This window comes from Rhinolophus hipposideros (assembly GCF_964194185.1).
Source record: "Rhinolophus hipposideros genome assembly, chromosome: 6".
Taxonomy (NCBI): domain Eukaryota; kingdom Metazoa; phylum Chordata; class Mammalia; order Chiroptera; family Rhinolophidae; genus Rhinolophus; species Rhinolophus hipposideros.
In genome coordinates, this window is record NC_138052.1 from 37,984,450 (window position 1) to 37,998,910 (window position 14,461).

General features: G+C 33.4%; 1 protein-coding gene across 4 annotated transcripts in view; it reads right to left on the reverse strand.

Moving 5' to 3' along the window:
* Positions 1-14,461, reverse strand: part of WDSUB1 (WD repeat, sterile alpha motif and U-box domain containing 1) — a 67,960-nt gene that overhangs the window by 48,531 nt on the left and 4,968 nt on the right. For all 4 annotated transcript variants that reach the window (XM_081052241.1, XM_081052239.1, XM_081052240.1 and 1 more), the window contains exons 4-6: positions 13,021-13,113; positions 8,903-8,996; positions 1,177-1,210 (exon numbers count right to left, since the gene is read on the reverse strand). In XM_081052241.1, coding sequence (XP_080908367.1) covers positions 1,177-1,210; positions 8,903-8,996; positions 13,021-13,113 — 221 coding nt within the window. The remainder of the gene's footprint in view (positions 1-1,176; positions 1,211-8,902; positions 8,997-13,020; positions 13,114-14,461) is intronic.

Below are 14,461 nucleotides of genomic sequence, written 5' to 3' on the forward strand. Positions count from 1 at the left end.
ATTATTACTCACTAACAGAAGTTGAAACTTTACCCAATGAATAAAAAATAGCATCTATATACCTAATAATATTATCAGGTACTTATTTCCCTTTCCTAATTATCAGCATTGCTGTCTACTGACCACTTTCCTAGAAATTTTTAGTATAATAGGCTCCTGGCTATTACTAATTTGCCAGAACTTACTAATAGTCATCTAAACATCTATTACATGAAATAATTTGCATTCTTGCTGATATTTGACTTGTACCCATGGCAGGACCAAGTGAGTAGAAATTAGTCACTTAGATTCTGAGTACACTTATCTGGCCATCAAGCATCACTATGTACATAAGTGACACTCATATATATTTTATGAGGAAAACTGTTTTTGTAAATGTAAAATGTCATGAAAATTTCATCAGAAATATTAAGGATCTACTTCACCTACTTTGAGCATCCTTCCCCATTTCCTGGCAGAACTCTCAGTGACGTAAACTTCTTCATGGAGGACCACTTTAGATTCCTTGTTTGACCCGCTACATTTTGATGATTTACATCTCCATTTCATTTGCTGGCATAGCTACAGCCTGAATTCAGTCATTATAAGGCTTCACTCCACACTGATTTCTCTTGGAGAATAGTTCCATCAATTACATCTTCCCTATATGTAAAAAGTTCATTTTTCTTCATACTCGTGCAACCTGGTCTTTACCCTCAGGGATGTACCAAAAATTCCCATTTTTCCAAATCCATTATGACCAACTCTTCCTTACACTAGTCTCTAAATCCAGCCAGTACTCGAACGATGTCAGGCCAATGTCAGCTATATACCCTCCCCAACTCCTGGGATAAACATTTATCCTTCATTGTTTTAAAAAGGTGGCATAAAGTTTTAAGAATAGATATAAAGTGATATTTTGGATATTGGTGCTCTTTGAATTTGTATTTTTTCTTCGATCAAATTAAATATCTGTCCATATTAAAATCATTATTGAAATATTTAAGGGCTTGTCCCAGAACCAATACTTTACTTGCGTAACTATTTTAGACTTTCTGAAACTGTATTATTATACTCTTTGGCACCCTAAACAGAAAAAAGGTATACTTTTTATCATCTTGCCTAACTAAACAAAGTTCAGTAATGTAATAAACATAATTTACATGGACCACACATGCAAGACTTTAAAATACTTACAGTATCATACACTATGACAGACTTATCCACTGATCTTTAAAAAAAAAGAAATGAGTGAAAACTTCTATAAAAACAAAGTAGAGCATCTATTTAATTAGTATTATAAAATAATTTAAATAACTTTAAGAAAAGGATGAAATATTGATATATATTTAGAATGCAGTCTCTTTTATTCATATGTATGAACTTTTATTCAAAAAACTACATGCCATATATAAAATTTAATAGTTATAAATTGTATTCAGCACTAGCACATGCTACACACACATGCATACACACACACACAGAATAAGCATTTGTGATGCATATAGAAGAGGCAATCCCGTATCAAGTTAGTAGCTCAAAGGGAAAAACCACTACAAGGAAAAGGTATTACTTGCTACTTGGTTTTTGTTTCAGATGCTTTGTTCTTTATCATTGATATGATTGTGCCTTAATTACTAATTAGGCACTCAGTTTTGAAAATTATAATTCTAAACCTGATATGGATTCTACATTGTTTCCTTTAATGGCATAAAAATTAAAAACAACCATCTTAGATTATTCTAGTGGTGAAAAAAATCATCAAAGAAAAAATGCAATGCTACAGCAAAATGTGTAATTAAAAACAACAAGTATGCTTCTATATGATATTTCCCACTTGGAAACACTATTTATACCACAATATATGTTGCAAGAGAAGAAAATATATCAATAATACAAGGGTTACTGACCTGTGCACAACTTTAATAATATTTGTACTTGTTATTAAAAGGTAGTTGATTATAGTCTGACCACAGGAGTCATACCTAATGGAAGCCTTAAAATTCCCTTCAGTAAGATTTAAAATTCTTTTTAGTAGGCTATTCAGTGTTGATGATCCATTTGGACTGCAGAATCTTTGTCATATGTTCAAAATAGGAGTTATACTTTAAATGTTCAAACATAAAATACAAGAAAATGGGAAGCATATAAATGCATTCTGGATGTCAAAAAAAACATAAGTACAGCATTAAATGCTAAAATCCAGCCATAAAACACTGAGAAATCATACTAGCAGCTAACATCATTTGAGCATGTATATGCTAGACATAATTTTATAGACACTCTTATTTAGTCCTAACTTCCCCAAGGTGGAATATCTAAAATTCTTAGGGAAAACTGCATTATTTCTGAGCATCCTAAAGAAAGAAATTAAAAGGAAATTCCACTTTCTGAGACTGCAACTAGTGCAATTAAAACTAACTCATCCTATTGACATAAGCTAAATCATCATTAGTGATCTTACGAGCATTGTGCTGGGAAGACAGAAATTAGGGCAACAAGCAAGAGTCAACATGTGGGGATAGCGAGCAATACGGCTGAACATATACCCTCTTCATGGACAGGAAGAATTAACGTTGTTAAAAAATCCACACTACCCAAATAAATCTACAGATTCAATGTAATCCCTATCATTCAAATGACATTTTTCACAGACCTGGAGCAAATAATCCTAACATTTATATGGAACCACAAAAGACCCTGAATAGCCAGAGCAATCTTGAGAAAGAAGAACAAAGTTGGAGGTATCACACTACCAGATATCAAACTATACTACAAGGCCATTGTGGTCAAAATAATGTGGTACTGGCATAAAAAAAAACAGAGAGAGAGATTAACAGAACAGAATAGAGAGTCCAGATACAAACCCACACCTACTTCAACTAATTATGACAAAGGAGGCAGGAACATACAGTGGGGTAAAGCCAGTCTATTCAATAAATGGTGCTGGGAAAACTGGACAGATACATGCAAAAGAATGAAACTGGATCACTTTCTTACACCATATACAAGAATAAACTCAAAATGGATTAAAAACTGAAATGTAAGACCTGAAACCATAAAACTCCTAGAAAACATAGGCAGTAAATTCTTTGATTCACTCTTAGAGAGAGAGAGAGAGAGAGAGAGAGAGAGAGAGAGAGAGAGAGAGAGAGAGAATGTCTCCTCAGGGTAGGGGATAAAAGAAAAAATAAACAAATGGGACTACATCAAACTAAAAAAGTTTTGCACAGCAAAAGAAACCACCAACAAAATGAAAAGACAACCTGCTGAATGGAAGAAAATATTCACCAATGATACATCTGATAAGGGGTTAATACCAAAATATATAAAGAACTCATACAACTTAACATCAACAAACAAAAAGTCTGATTCAAAAATGGGCAGAGGACTTAATAGACGCTTCCCAAAGAGGACATACACATGGCCAACAGACATATGAGAAGATGCTCAACATCACTAATCATCAGGGAAATGCAAATTAAAACTGCAATGAGAGGGGCGGCCGGATGGCTCAGTTGGTTAGAAGGCGAGCTCTCAACAACAAGGCTGCCAGTTCAATTCCCACATAGAATGATGGGCTGCGCCCCCTGCAACTAAAGATTGAAACGGCAACTGGATTTGGAGCTGAGCTGTGCCCCCCACACATAGATTGAAGGACAATGACTTGGAGCTGAGGGGTCCTGGAGAAACACACTGTTCCCCAATATTCCCCAATAAAATTTTTAAAAAATCTTTCTGAAATGTTCAAAAAATAGTAATAATATAAAAAATGCAATGAGACATCATCTCACACCTGTCAAAATGGCTATCATCAATACATTAACAATCAACAAGTGTTGGTGAGGATGTGGAGAAAAGGGAACCTTTGTGCACTGTTGGTGGGATTGTAAATTTTGTGTTTCCCCCAAAATAAGACCTACCAGAAAATAAGCCCCAGTTAATATTATCAGATGGATGCATTCAGCACATTATGACGATGTTCCAGAAGATGACAAAGATGACATGACTGTATTTGAATAAATGTAGATTGCTGTACATGAAAAAATAAGACACCCCTGAAAATAAGCCCTAATGCGTCTTTTGGAGCAAAAATTAATATAAGACCTGGTCTGATTTTCAGGGAAACATAATTGTTGCAGTCACTATGGGCAATAGTATGGAGGTTCCTCAAAAAACTAAAAATAGAACTACCTTATGACCCAGCAATTCCACTTGAGTATCCAAAGAAACCCAAAACACTATTTGAAAAGACATATGCAGCCTGTAGCATTATTTACAATACCCAAGATATGGAAGCAACCTAAGTGTCCATTGATAGATGAATGGATAAAAAGATGTGGTACATATATACAATGGAATATTACTCAGCCATACAAAAGAATGAAATCTTGCCATTTGCGACCACATGAATGAACCTAGAAGGTATAATGCTAAGTGAAATAAGTCAGAGAAAGACAAATACCATATGATTTCACTTATGTGTGAAATCTAAAAAACAAAATAAATATATACGCAAAACAGAAATAAATTCATAACTACAGAGAACAAATTCATGGCCACCAGGTAGGAGAGAAGTTGGGGAAATGGATGAAAAGCTGAAAGGGATTAAGAAGTACAAATTTCCAGATATAATAATAGTCACAGGGATGTTGAGTACGGCATAGGGAATATAGTCATTAATACTGTGATAACTATGTGTGGTATCAGAGGGGTTCTAGATTTATGGGGGTGATCACTTTGTAAGGTATATAAGTGTCTAATCTCTATGTTGTACAGCTGAAACTAATATGTCAACTGTAACTAAAAAATAAACATTAAAGAAAAATGTTTTTAAGTGACGCCGAACAAAATCACAGAACTAAAACTTGGTTCAACGTCACACAGGCAGTAAGTGGCAGGGCTGGGATTACAACACAGTTCTGTCTTCCTAAGTCCCACATTTTTGTATTTCACGCTTCCTAAAACATCATCCTCCATGGCATATTCAAATTAAATTGATATATTCATGATATATTCAAATTAAATATTCAATTGATTTATAATGGGCACACACCCTGACAGTTTTAGTCTAAAAAAAGCAGATGAGATGGGTATTCAAATTTCACTAAAGCTTTCACAAGATATCTAACTTTAAGCAACATAATATCTGATAACCCTTCATGATACAAATTGCAACATGTACTTTTATGTTACTACTAAGCTGATTTGTTCAATGGGATTGTTAACAATGTTGCAAAGAGACAGGAAATAAAGACGATTTGAGTTTTGGAAGGCCACATTAAGCCTTGTATGCTAGTCATTACTGAGCAAGAGAGGGCTGCTTGTTAAAGCCACTCCTTATTCATGACTATTTATTTACTCATGACAATCCTAATTCATGACAATCTATCATTCACATTTATAAAATACATTTAAAAAATAAACAAGCATCTTGTCAGGAAGAGGAGGGATATTTATTTCCCCTCCTTTCTGAAATAAGATTCTGAGCCTCTCTTCTCCCATTATAATGCTATAAAATGAACTTAACACAAAAACTGTATGAGTCTCACTTAACACTTCTTCCATGACTCAGAGAGTAAGGGTAGTCAGGATCTTGCAGTGTATTAGATTATCACTACATACGAACATCAACCATCACAATAGAGAATTAAAACACCTTTAAGTGCACAAGCATTGCTTAATACTTCCCTTTTATATGCGCTACTGCAACTGGCAGGGAGCTGGGCATTAAGAGAGCCATACATACTCGATGAATTTCATACATTTTGCCAATTAATCTCTCTACTTAAAGAGTGGAATGCACAATATGTCCCCCCAAAAGAATAGAAGGAAACCCAACTTTGTTTAAACTTTCCACTGATTTCAATTCTAAGGCAAAGGAGAATTACTGTAACTACTTTTTGATGATAAACTATTTTCATCTTTTGAGACGAAAGAGTCACATCTAAAACAATGACAACATGGCAGATTATTTGGCAAGGATTGGAGCGTTTGGGGAAAGAATGATCAGGCTTAGTCCAAAACATATTAAGTGCAAGTTGGAGCCTCAATGTCTTGACTGGAGCCAAAGCTGCTGTGAAGGGATGTCAATGTGGGTTTGAACGCTGTGGCCTGTGAGATCAGACAGGAAAGTTTTAGAAAATCCAATGGCAGGAAGGAGAAAATATACAAAAGTATTCAAACAGAAAATATAAAGTAATTAAATCATGCTACTGTGTCCCAAAGCAGTTGCTTCACGGAACACATAGCTTTGAAAAATAAAAGCCAAGATTACAATTTTCAACACAGAATTAGAAATCATAAAAAAGTGGCACAGTGGACCTGAAAAAAATAGCCAAATAGAAATTCGAGAACCAAAAAATAAAATAACCAAAATTAAGGACTTGTCAATGGACTAGTTTAATATCACATTAGATAAAGTGGAGAAAGAGTCAGTAAAGGGGAAACCATTCAGAATGAAGCACAATAAATATAAGAATGAAAAATAAAGGTAAGGATAAGAGATGTAAAGTTTACAATAAAAAATATAAGTTGCATTTAATTGGAGTCTCAGAATTAAAGGAGAGAAAGAAAAGGACAGAGGCAATATCTGAAGAGATAACGAATAAGAATTTTCCTTAAACTGATGAAATATCATTCCACATATTTAAGAAATTCAGTGTACTCCAAGCAAACTAAATTAAAAGAAACTCAAATCTATTGAAGTAAATGTAGAAAAGCACAGAGAAAATTTTGTGAGCAGCCATCAAGGGAAAAAAAAAATTACAACCAAAGAAGCAACAGAATAAAACTGACCACTCTATAGATATGCACAAAAATATGTCCTAACGACCTTGTGTTTATTATAACAAAGCAAGTTTGGTTTAACATTTGAAAAATTCATATAATTTACCACACTAACATAATAAAAGAGAAAAATATAATCATATCAAAAGATGTAGCAAAAGATCATTTGATAAAAATATAACACCTATTGTTGATAAACAAAAATTTCTTTACAAACCAGAAGGAATAGAAGCGCTAATAAATGTTATCTTCCAAAAACCTACAGTGATCGTATTGAATAATGAAAGCTTCCCGGTTGCAATGAGGAATCAAAGACGGCTCTTACAACTATTTCCATTATCCTGGTAGTGTTTGCCAGTTCAATAAAGCATAGGAGATATCCAAGGTATAAGGATTAGAAAAGAGAAAACCCATCATTATTAACATGATATGATTTTGTACATAGAAAATCCAAAATTAGAATCTTTATAGATAAAGCCATTGTTTTCCCATATATTTCTCTATATTAGCCACATCTTCTATAACAGCAACAAAAAAATTAAGTACCTAGAAATAAATCTAATAAAGATGAGGAGGGCCTCTACATAGAAGACATTTACTGAAAGAAATCAAGACAAATAAGTGGAGAAATATGCCATATTCATGGATTAGAAAACTCAATAGCATAAAAATGTCAATTCTCCCCAAAATTATCAGACTCAATATAATCCCAATCAAAATTCAAATAGGTTTGTGTGTATAGAGGGAGAGAATTGAAGGCAATTTGACAAGCTAATTCTAAAATTTATATGGAAGTGTCAAAAGCCAGCAATCGCCAAAATATAAAGCTTCGGAAAGACAGAATGGTACTAGAGCAAGAGTAGATAAACAGAAAAAAAGAAAAAAACATGAATAGCAGGCTGAGAAACAGACCCCCACACGTGGTCAGTGATTCCTGAGAAGGCAGCATATCAAAATGGTGGTGAAAAGCGGTCTTTCAATACATATCACTGGATAACTAGACATCGGTATGTACAGAAATGAAACTGGATTCCTATCACACATTATACATACAAATCAAACTTGAGAAAGAACAAAGAAAGTTTTAGAAGATAATATAAGAAATATCTTCATGACCTCCAAACATAAAGAAACCAACTATACTAAAATTATAAACTGTGAAAAGGCAAATTCGCACGGTAAGAAAAGATATTTGCAACACATATAACAAATACATGGCTCATATATAGAAATACAGAAAAACATGCACATACCATATGTATATATGTATGTGTGTGTGTGTGTGTGTTTCTAACAACAAATCAATAAGAGATAATCCAGAAGAAAAATGGGCAAGAGACTTCAAGAACAGGTACTTCACAAAAGAGGAAATACATATGGCCAATAAATTTCTGAAACGGTTCTACCATCATTGTTTCAGGGACATGCAAACCATAGTAAGATAACACTCCACACCCATCAGAATGGTTAAAATTAAAAACACCCACCATACCAAGTATAGGCTAGGATGTGAAATAACACTGCTATAGGAATATTCAACCATTTTGAAAAGAATTTGGTGTTACCTGCCAAATTTGAAAATACAACTGCGCTATGAGCCATCAATTCTATTCCTGTGTATTTATCCTACAGAAGCACACAAACATGTGCACCAGGAGATACAGAGATAGTCACGGAATCGTTATTGTAATGCTTCTCAACCAGAAATAATCCACATGCTTGTCAGCATTCAAAGGAATACATTATAGTATACACATGCAATGGAGTATTAAACAGCAATGAAAATCAGTACACAACAGCTCTATGCAGGAAGATGAAGGAATGTCACAAACATAATGAGGAGTAAAGGCAGCCAGCCACAAAATAATCCACACTGTACAATTTGTCTCCGGTCAGTTTAAAAAGGAGAACACAACATTGAGTATGACCTGAGGTGCTGTCCCCAGAAGGCGGGTACTTGGACAGGGAGAATTCCGGAGCGGGACCAGCAATGCTCCATTTCTTGACCGGAGTAGTGGTTACACAGGTTTGTATCACAGTCATTTATGAAGCTATTCTCTTCATGTTTTGCATACTTTTCTGTACGTCTGTCTTATTTCCTATCAAAAAGCTTTAAGGAACTTCAATAGCTTACCCCGAGACGAGCATCTGCCCATCATGAGAAAAAGCACAAGCCAGAACAGGGGCGTGGTGCCCACGCAGTGTACTCTTGTATTTTAATTCAAATCCTGCAAATCACAAGGCAAGAAACAGTATCAAGCTCACCATGCTTAGAATTCATTCTTAAGTCAAAACTATTTCACTTTTTTATTCAATAATCATTCAATAGTCTTTGAGTGCCTAAAGGACACAAACGAAAACCATCTGCATGCAACTCAGGTAGTAGAATGCAATGTGGTTAAATGGTTTCAAAAATTCAATAATGGGTAGAGAAAATGGAGTGCTCAGCAAACCCTAGGCAGGGGGTTGTTATAATTATCCAATTATTTTAAAAATATAACATTTTAAATTACTCTGAAATGTTAAATTATGCTATAATATTGATATTTAATTTGAAAATATATATATATTTTAGCTAATATATGTACCAATTGCCCAAATATCTAAAAAGAATCAAATATCTGTAGTTTTTAAAATCTGATAGTAAGAAAACACTTTCTCATTCCATACATAAAAAATAATCAGTGGTAATTTATAATCTTATAATCCTAATACGTCTTATAACACTCCAATCAAGTATAGTAATACTAAAATCTTTTTTATGCTTTCTATAAGTACTGAAGAGATATATCACAATTATTTTAAAGGTAAACCAAGGGAATTTAATATATTTTAGTGACAACCTAACCTATAAAAATAATTAATAAGAAGTTGGCCTGGGGAGACAAGGACCTAAGTGAAATCTATAATTTTCTTAGACCTAATAAAAACTTTTTTGAAGTGTTAATGGGTCTTTAGAGCCAAGAATTAAACTAAACAAAAAAGTCATTAGAGAAAGTAAAAGTTCCAACAAACAGCAAAATACATGCATTTTACTTCTTCATTATTAAATATGCATTTTATTTCTATTCAAAAGAGAAAAAAATATGTATTTTTATCTGGGAGAACAGATGTGGGCATCAAAGGCACTGTGTGGAATATACATATTAATAAATAGGCACAATTAATCAAAGCAAAAATGTTAAGTTTCAAACCAAATGAAGACCAAAAAACTGGGAATATGACCATAACAAGAGGTTATATTCTCAAGTGTGACCATAAGAACAGGTTATATTCTCGAGTATAAATCCCTATGTCTATCTACTCCTCTGTACAAATAAGCAATTAAAATTAGTTACAAATGATAAATGCTTTGTAAAAAGGCTTTAACTACATGTTTACAAACTGTTATGTATGTTTTTTAAAGAGTCAGTGTAGAAACACATTTTCCAGACAATGTATGAAAAGCTTTACTTTTGAACAATTTTATTAAAGATACATTGTGTTTAGAGCACCCACATATATGACTATATTCATGGTTTCTTATAAGAATTTTACTTTGATAGGAGCAGAATAATAGGATAAGTAAAGGAACTCTTATCCTCATCAACATATCATTGAATGCATTAAAAGAATTACTACATGTAACCTAATAGGCAATGAATTAACTAAATTTCCACTAAAAGAAATGTATTTGTTTCCTGATAAAATGCCCTTCTCTATATACTAGTATAATGACAAAAAGGTTTTCTCCTTGACCAATGTCTAGCCAGGCTATTCTGAGCCTTCTGTTTGACTAGCTCTTGATCTTGGCCTATAAAGACTTTAAAAGTTTCTAATACCCCGTTTCCCCAAAAATAAGACCTAGCCGGACAATCAGCTCGAATGCGTCTTTTGGAGCAAAAATTAATATAAGACCTGGTTTATATTATATTATATTGTTATATTATGTTATATTATGTTATATTATGTTATGTTATATTTTGTTATATTTTGTTATATTATGTTATATTATGTTATATTATGTTATATTGTTGTTACATTATGTTACATTATGTTACATTGTGTTACATTATGTTGTATTATGTTATATTGTTATGTTATATTAGGTTATATTAGGTTATATTAGGTTATGTTATATTATATATGAAGACCCGGTCTTATATTATAGTAAAATAAGACCTGGTCTTATATTAATTTTTGCTCCAAAAGATGCATTAAAGCTGATTGTCTGGTTAGGTCTTATTTTTGGGGAAACACAGTAGCTCAAGGAGACATCTCCTGGACACTAGCCCCTTAAAAGTGCCTGCGTGAGAAAAATGAAGGCTTCCCAAAAAATCTGCTGTTTGTTCCCACCAACATCTGAAGATAGGGCCCCTGACTCCCAGGCTCTGTGGGAGGGTAGGAGCCTAACTTCCACAAGCACAGATTAGCAAACCCAGATGGGTTTCACATGGATCACTAACCTTCTTTCTGCTTTTGCAATTTTTCACTTCTCTGACTCTTCAGAGCCCCTTCTTACTCCTTCCTCCTCCCCCGCCCGCCTTATTCCCTCATTCTCCACTTAAAACACCCAGTCACCTCTGTATAAACTGAAGTTGTGATCAGTTCAGGCTGGACTCTTTTCCCACCGCAATAGTGTATCACTGATTAAAATCTATTTTTACCAAAAAATCAATCAATCAATAAATCTGTCCTTACCACTTTAACTAGTGTCCAGCTTTGTTTATCTTTGACAATAATTATGAACGAAATGTAGTCTGTGATTTAACTGGAACTTAGTAGTTAACAAATAATAAAATAAGAACATTTTTAGGCATCTGAAGCAAGAGGCCCAATTGACCATATATTTCAGATTTCCCATTAAAATGATAATGAAGGAATTAATAAAGATATAAATTCACATCAATGAAGGGAACAGGAAGGGAGAATCACCAAACCAGAAATTGAAACCAATTCCAAAATTGGGAAGGCAGAAAGCACATTAATTGATGCAGCAGTATGGTGGAATAACAGCCCAGAATGCCAAGAAAAAGCTACTCTGCCCTAGAAAGCTCCCAAAAGACTTGAGACTGTCAACAACTGGGGAAAAGGAAAGTCAGAATGACACAGATATAACCTGGAAACAGAAAAAGTAATTAAGTCTGATTATGAAACTCTCAATGTCTGCCTCCAATCCCCGCCTGACCCCACCATAGTATGCAGCTCGAAAGCCAGATGCTTCCCTCCAGGCAAAACATTTCTAAGGAAAATAACTACTGCCTCGGTTGCTCCACGGCAGCTCCAGAGCTACACAGCACCAAATTCTCTAAGCCCTCAATGCCTCCCCAATAAGGGCCAACAACCCACCTCTTTATCCTAAACAGAAGCCAGCAACAGCAAACCAACATGTGCACAGAGCTTCTAAACATCTTATTATTGCCTAATTCTTGAATGTAAATGGCATACTAAGATTCACCAGACATTTGAAGAAGGTAACCATATGAAAGAGAAAGATCAGAGTAAACAAAAACAAAGGGCCCAAGAGCAAACAAAGATGATCAGGAAACAGAAGGGAACTTCAAAACAAAACAAAACAAAAAGCCTCTAATTGGCATCCTGAGAATAGAGAGGATCTTGTATTCATATAATAACAAAAGGACACTATGAAAAAGATACAAAGGAGAAGATGAGCTTTTAGAAATTGAATATGCCTGATGGTATAAAAAAAATTCAAAAGAAGGTTAAAAGATAAAGCTGAGGAATTTTTCCATAAAGTAGAAAACAAGATAAAAAGATACATATGTGTGGGGGAGGAAATAGACAAAGACTCACGTCAGGAGGTCCAACAATTAATGTGAGTTATGAAAAAAGAGAAAGTGGAGAAGAAATTATTAAAGAAATAACATAAAGGAATACTGCATTCCAGTATTAATGTAATCACCCGAAGGAGTAGTATAACGCATGAAGAAAAGATCCACACACTATCAATAAACAATAACTACAGTGAATACATTTAACATGTGGTGTAGAAACTGTGAAAACCACCAAAAGTTGATAAATTGCAAAGGAGTTACCTGTGGTAAGCAGCATTGTGTGTGGTAGAGGTGAGGCCACAATCAGCAGTGAGTACACAATTTTTAAATCATGCGCATGTACTACTCTGATTAAAAGTCCTTAAAACATTTTTATAATCACTTTTAGATATCCAGATTCCTTAGGTAAAAGATTAATTAAAGTAGAAATTTATCTGAGACAGAAATAATTTTAGAGAACTACTAGTTGAATACATACCTGAGATATGGGTAAAAGAAACAACCCAAATTTTGATCTGGCAATCCTGACCACATGATGCCAATCGAAAAAACTGAAGACCTTGTTCTCCATCTAAAAATGTAAATTTGTTAAAAATAAATACACAAGAATTGATAAAAACATTTAAACCAAAAAAATTTTCAATTTCTTATACTGAGATCTGTTCATTCTATTCATTTAAACCATATTCTCAATCAACATCAATTACCTTATACCATATAATGAAGTGTCGGTTAAAGAATTTCTGTTGAACAAGGTACTTCAAAGGATTATAACTTTAACTCCTAAAATTGCTAAAACCAATGTCGTTTTTACATACCTTCCACTAAGGATATAACTGAAGGGACCAATATTAAGACTCTAAACCTAGGGTATCCTCCAACCCAATTTTTAGAATCCACGAGTTAGCATTGATAGAAAAAATTAGGAAAAAAGTCATTTATGATATGAGTGTTAAATGCTTAATTATTCCCAACTTAACTTTTTAAGGGATATATCCATTTCTTAAAAGCTTAGTCTATAATTCATATGAATAATGAGATTATTTTCCCATATGATTTAATCAAGACAAAGGCTAGAACTGTATAAATCCAAAATAACATCAATTTAGTCCATTTGATTTGGTGGAAAATATTATATAAATTAGGGAATAGAATCAGTAGATTTAGTGTCCCCCCAAAAAAAACCCACTAGTTTATGCTTAGATGGATAATTTCAGTGTATGTTATATTCCCACTAGATAAGCTCCTAAATACTTGTGGGTAATGTAAATATTGTGGGTAATGTAAATATTGATACCATCAACTTAATTTTATATGAGTTGCACCTAATATCACAGATGCCATTTCATCAAAGAAAGTTTTGGCACTCACATGTAGTAAGACACAATTAAGAAACCTAATAACCATCTTAAGACAAGGTTTTGCAAATATTCAGTATATGGTATTTAATTTATACACAAGGGTATATAATTTTTTTTCTATGGACTCTGTCTTGGTGAAAGCACATATACTTTATTAACATATAACAAATCAACTTCCTTCTCATTGAAAGTTTTTCTAACTCCACATTTCAGTAGCATTTCTGTTTTTATAGCACAGGTTCAGCCAAAAGACATCCTTTTTGAGAGAGATCTTGATGGATATAGACATTAAGTTTTTTTAATACAAAACATTTTACTCAAACGGCTGAGTAAAATATTTAAGTAATAGAGTCAATTAAGAAGACTATTTTTTTATTGTTTCTTGACTAAATAGATCATTTGAAGTTAATTCCAAAGTTTAGTGAGAATTCAGCTAAGATAATAGAAAATTATGGAGCTTACAATGTGCCTATGCTAAATATCTAAATATAATATTTAGAAATATATGTTTCTTGAGGAAGATATTTAAATTACAATAATAACCTAATCCAAGTTTTA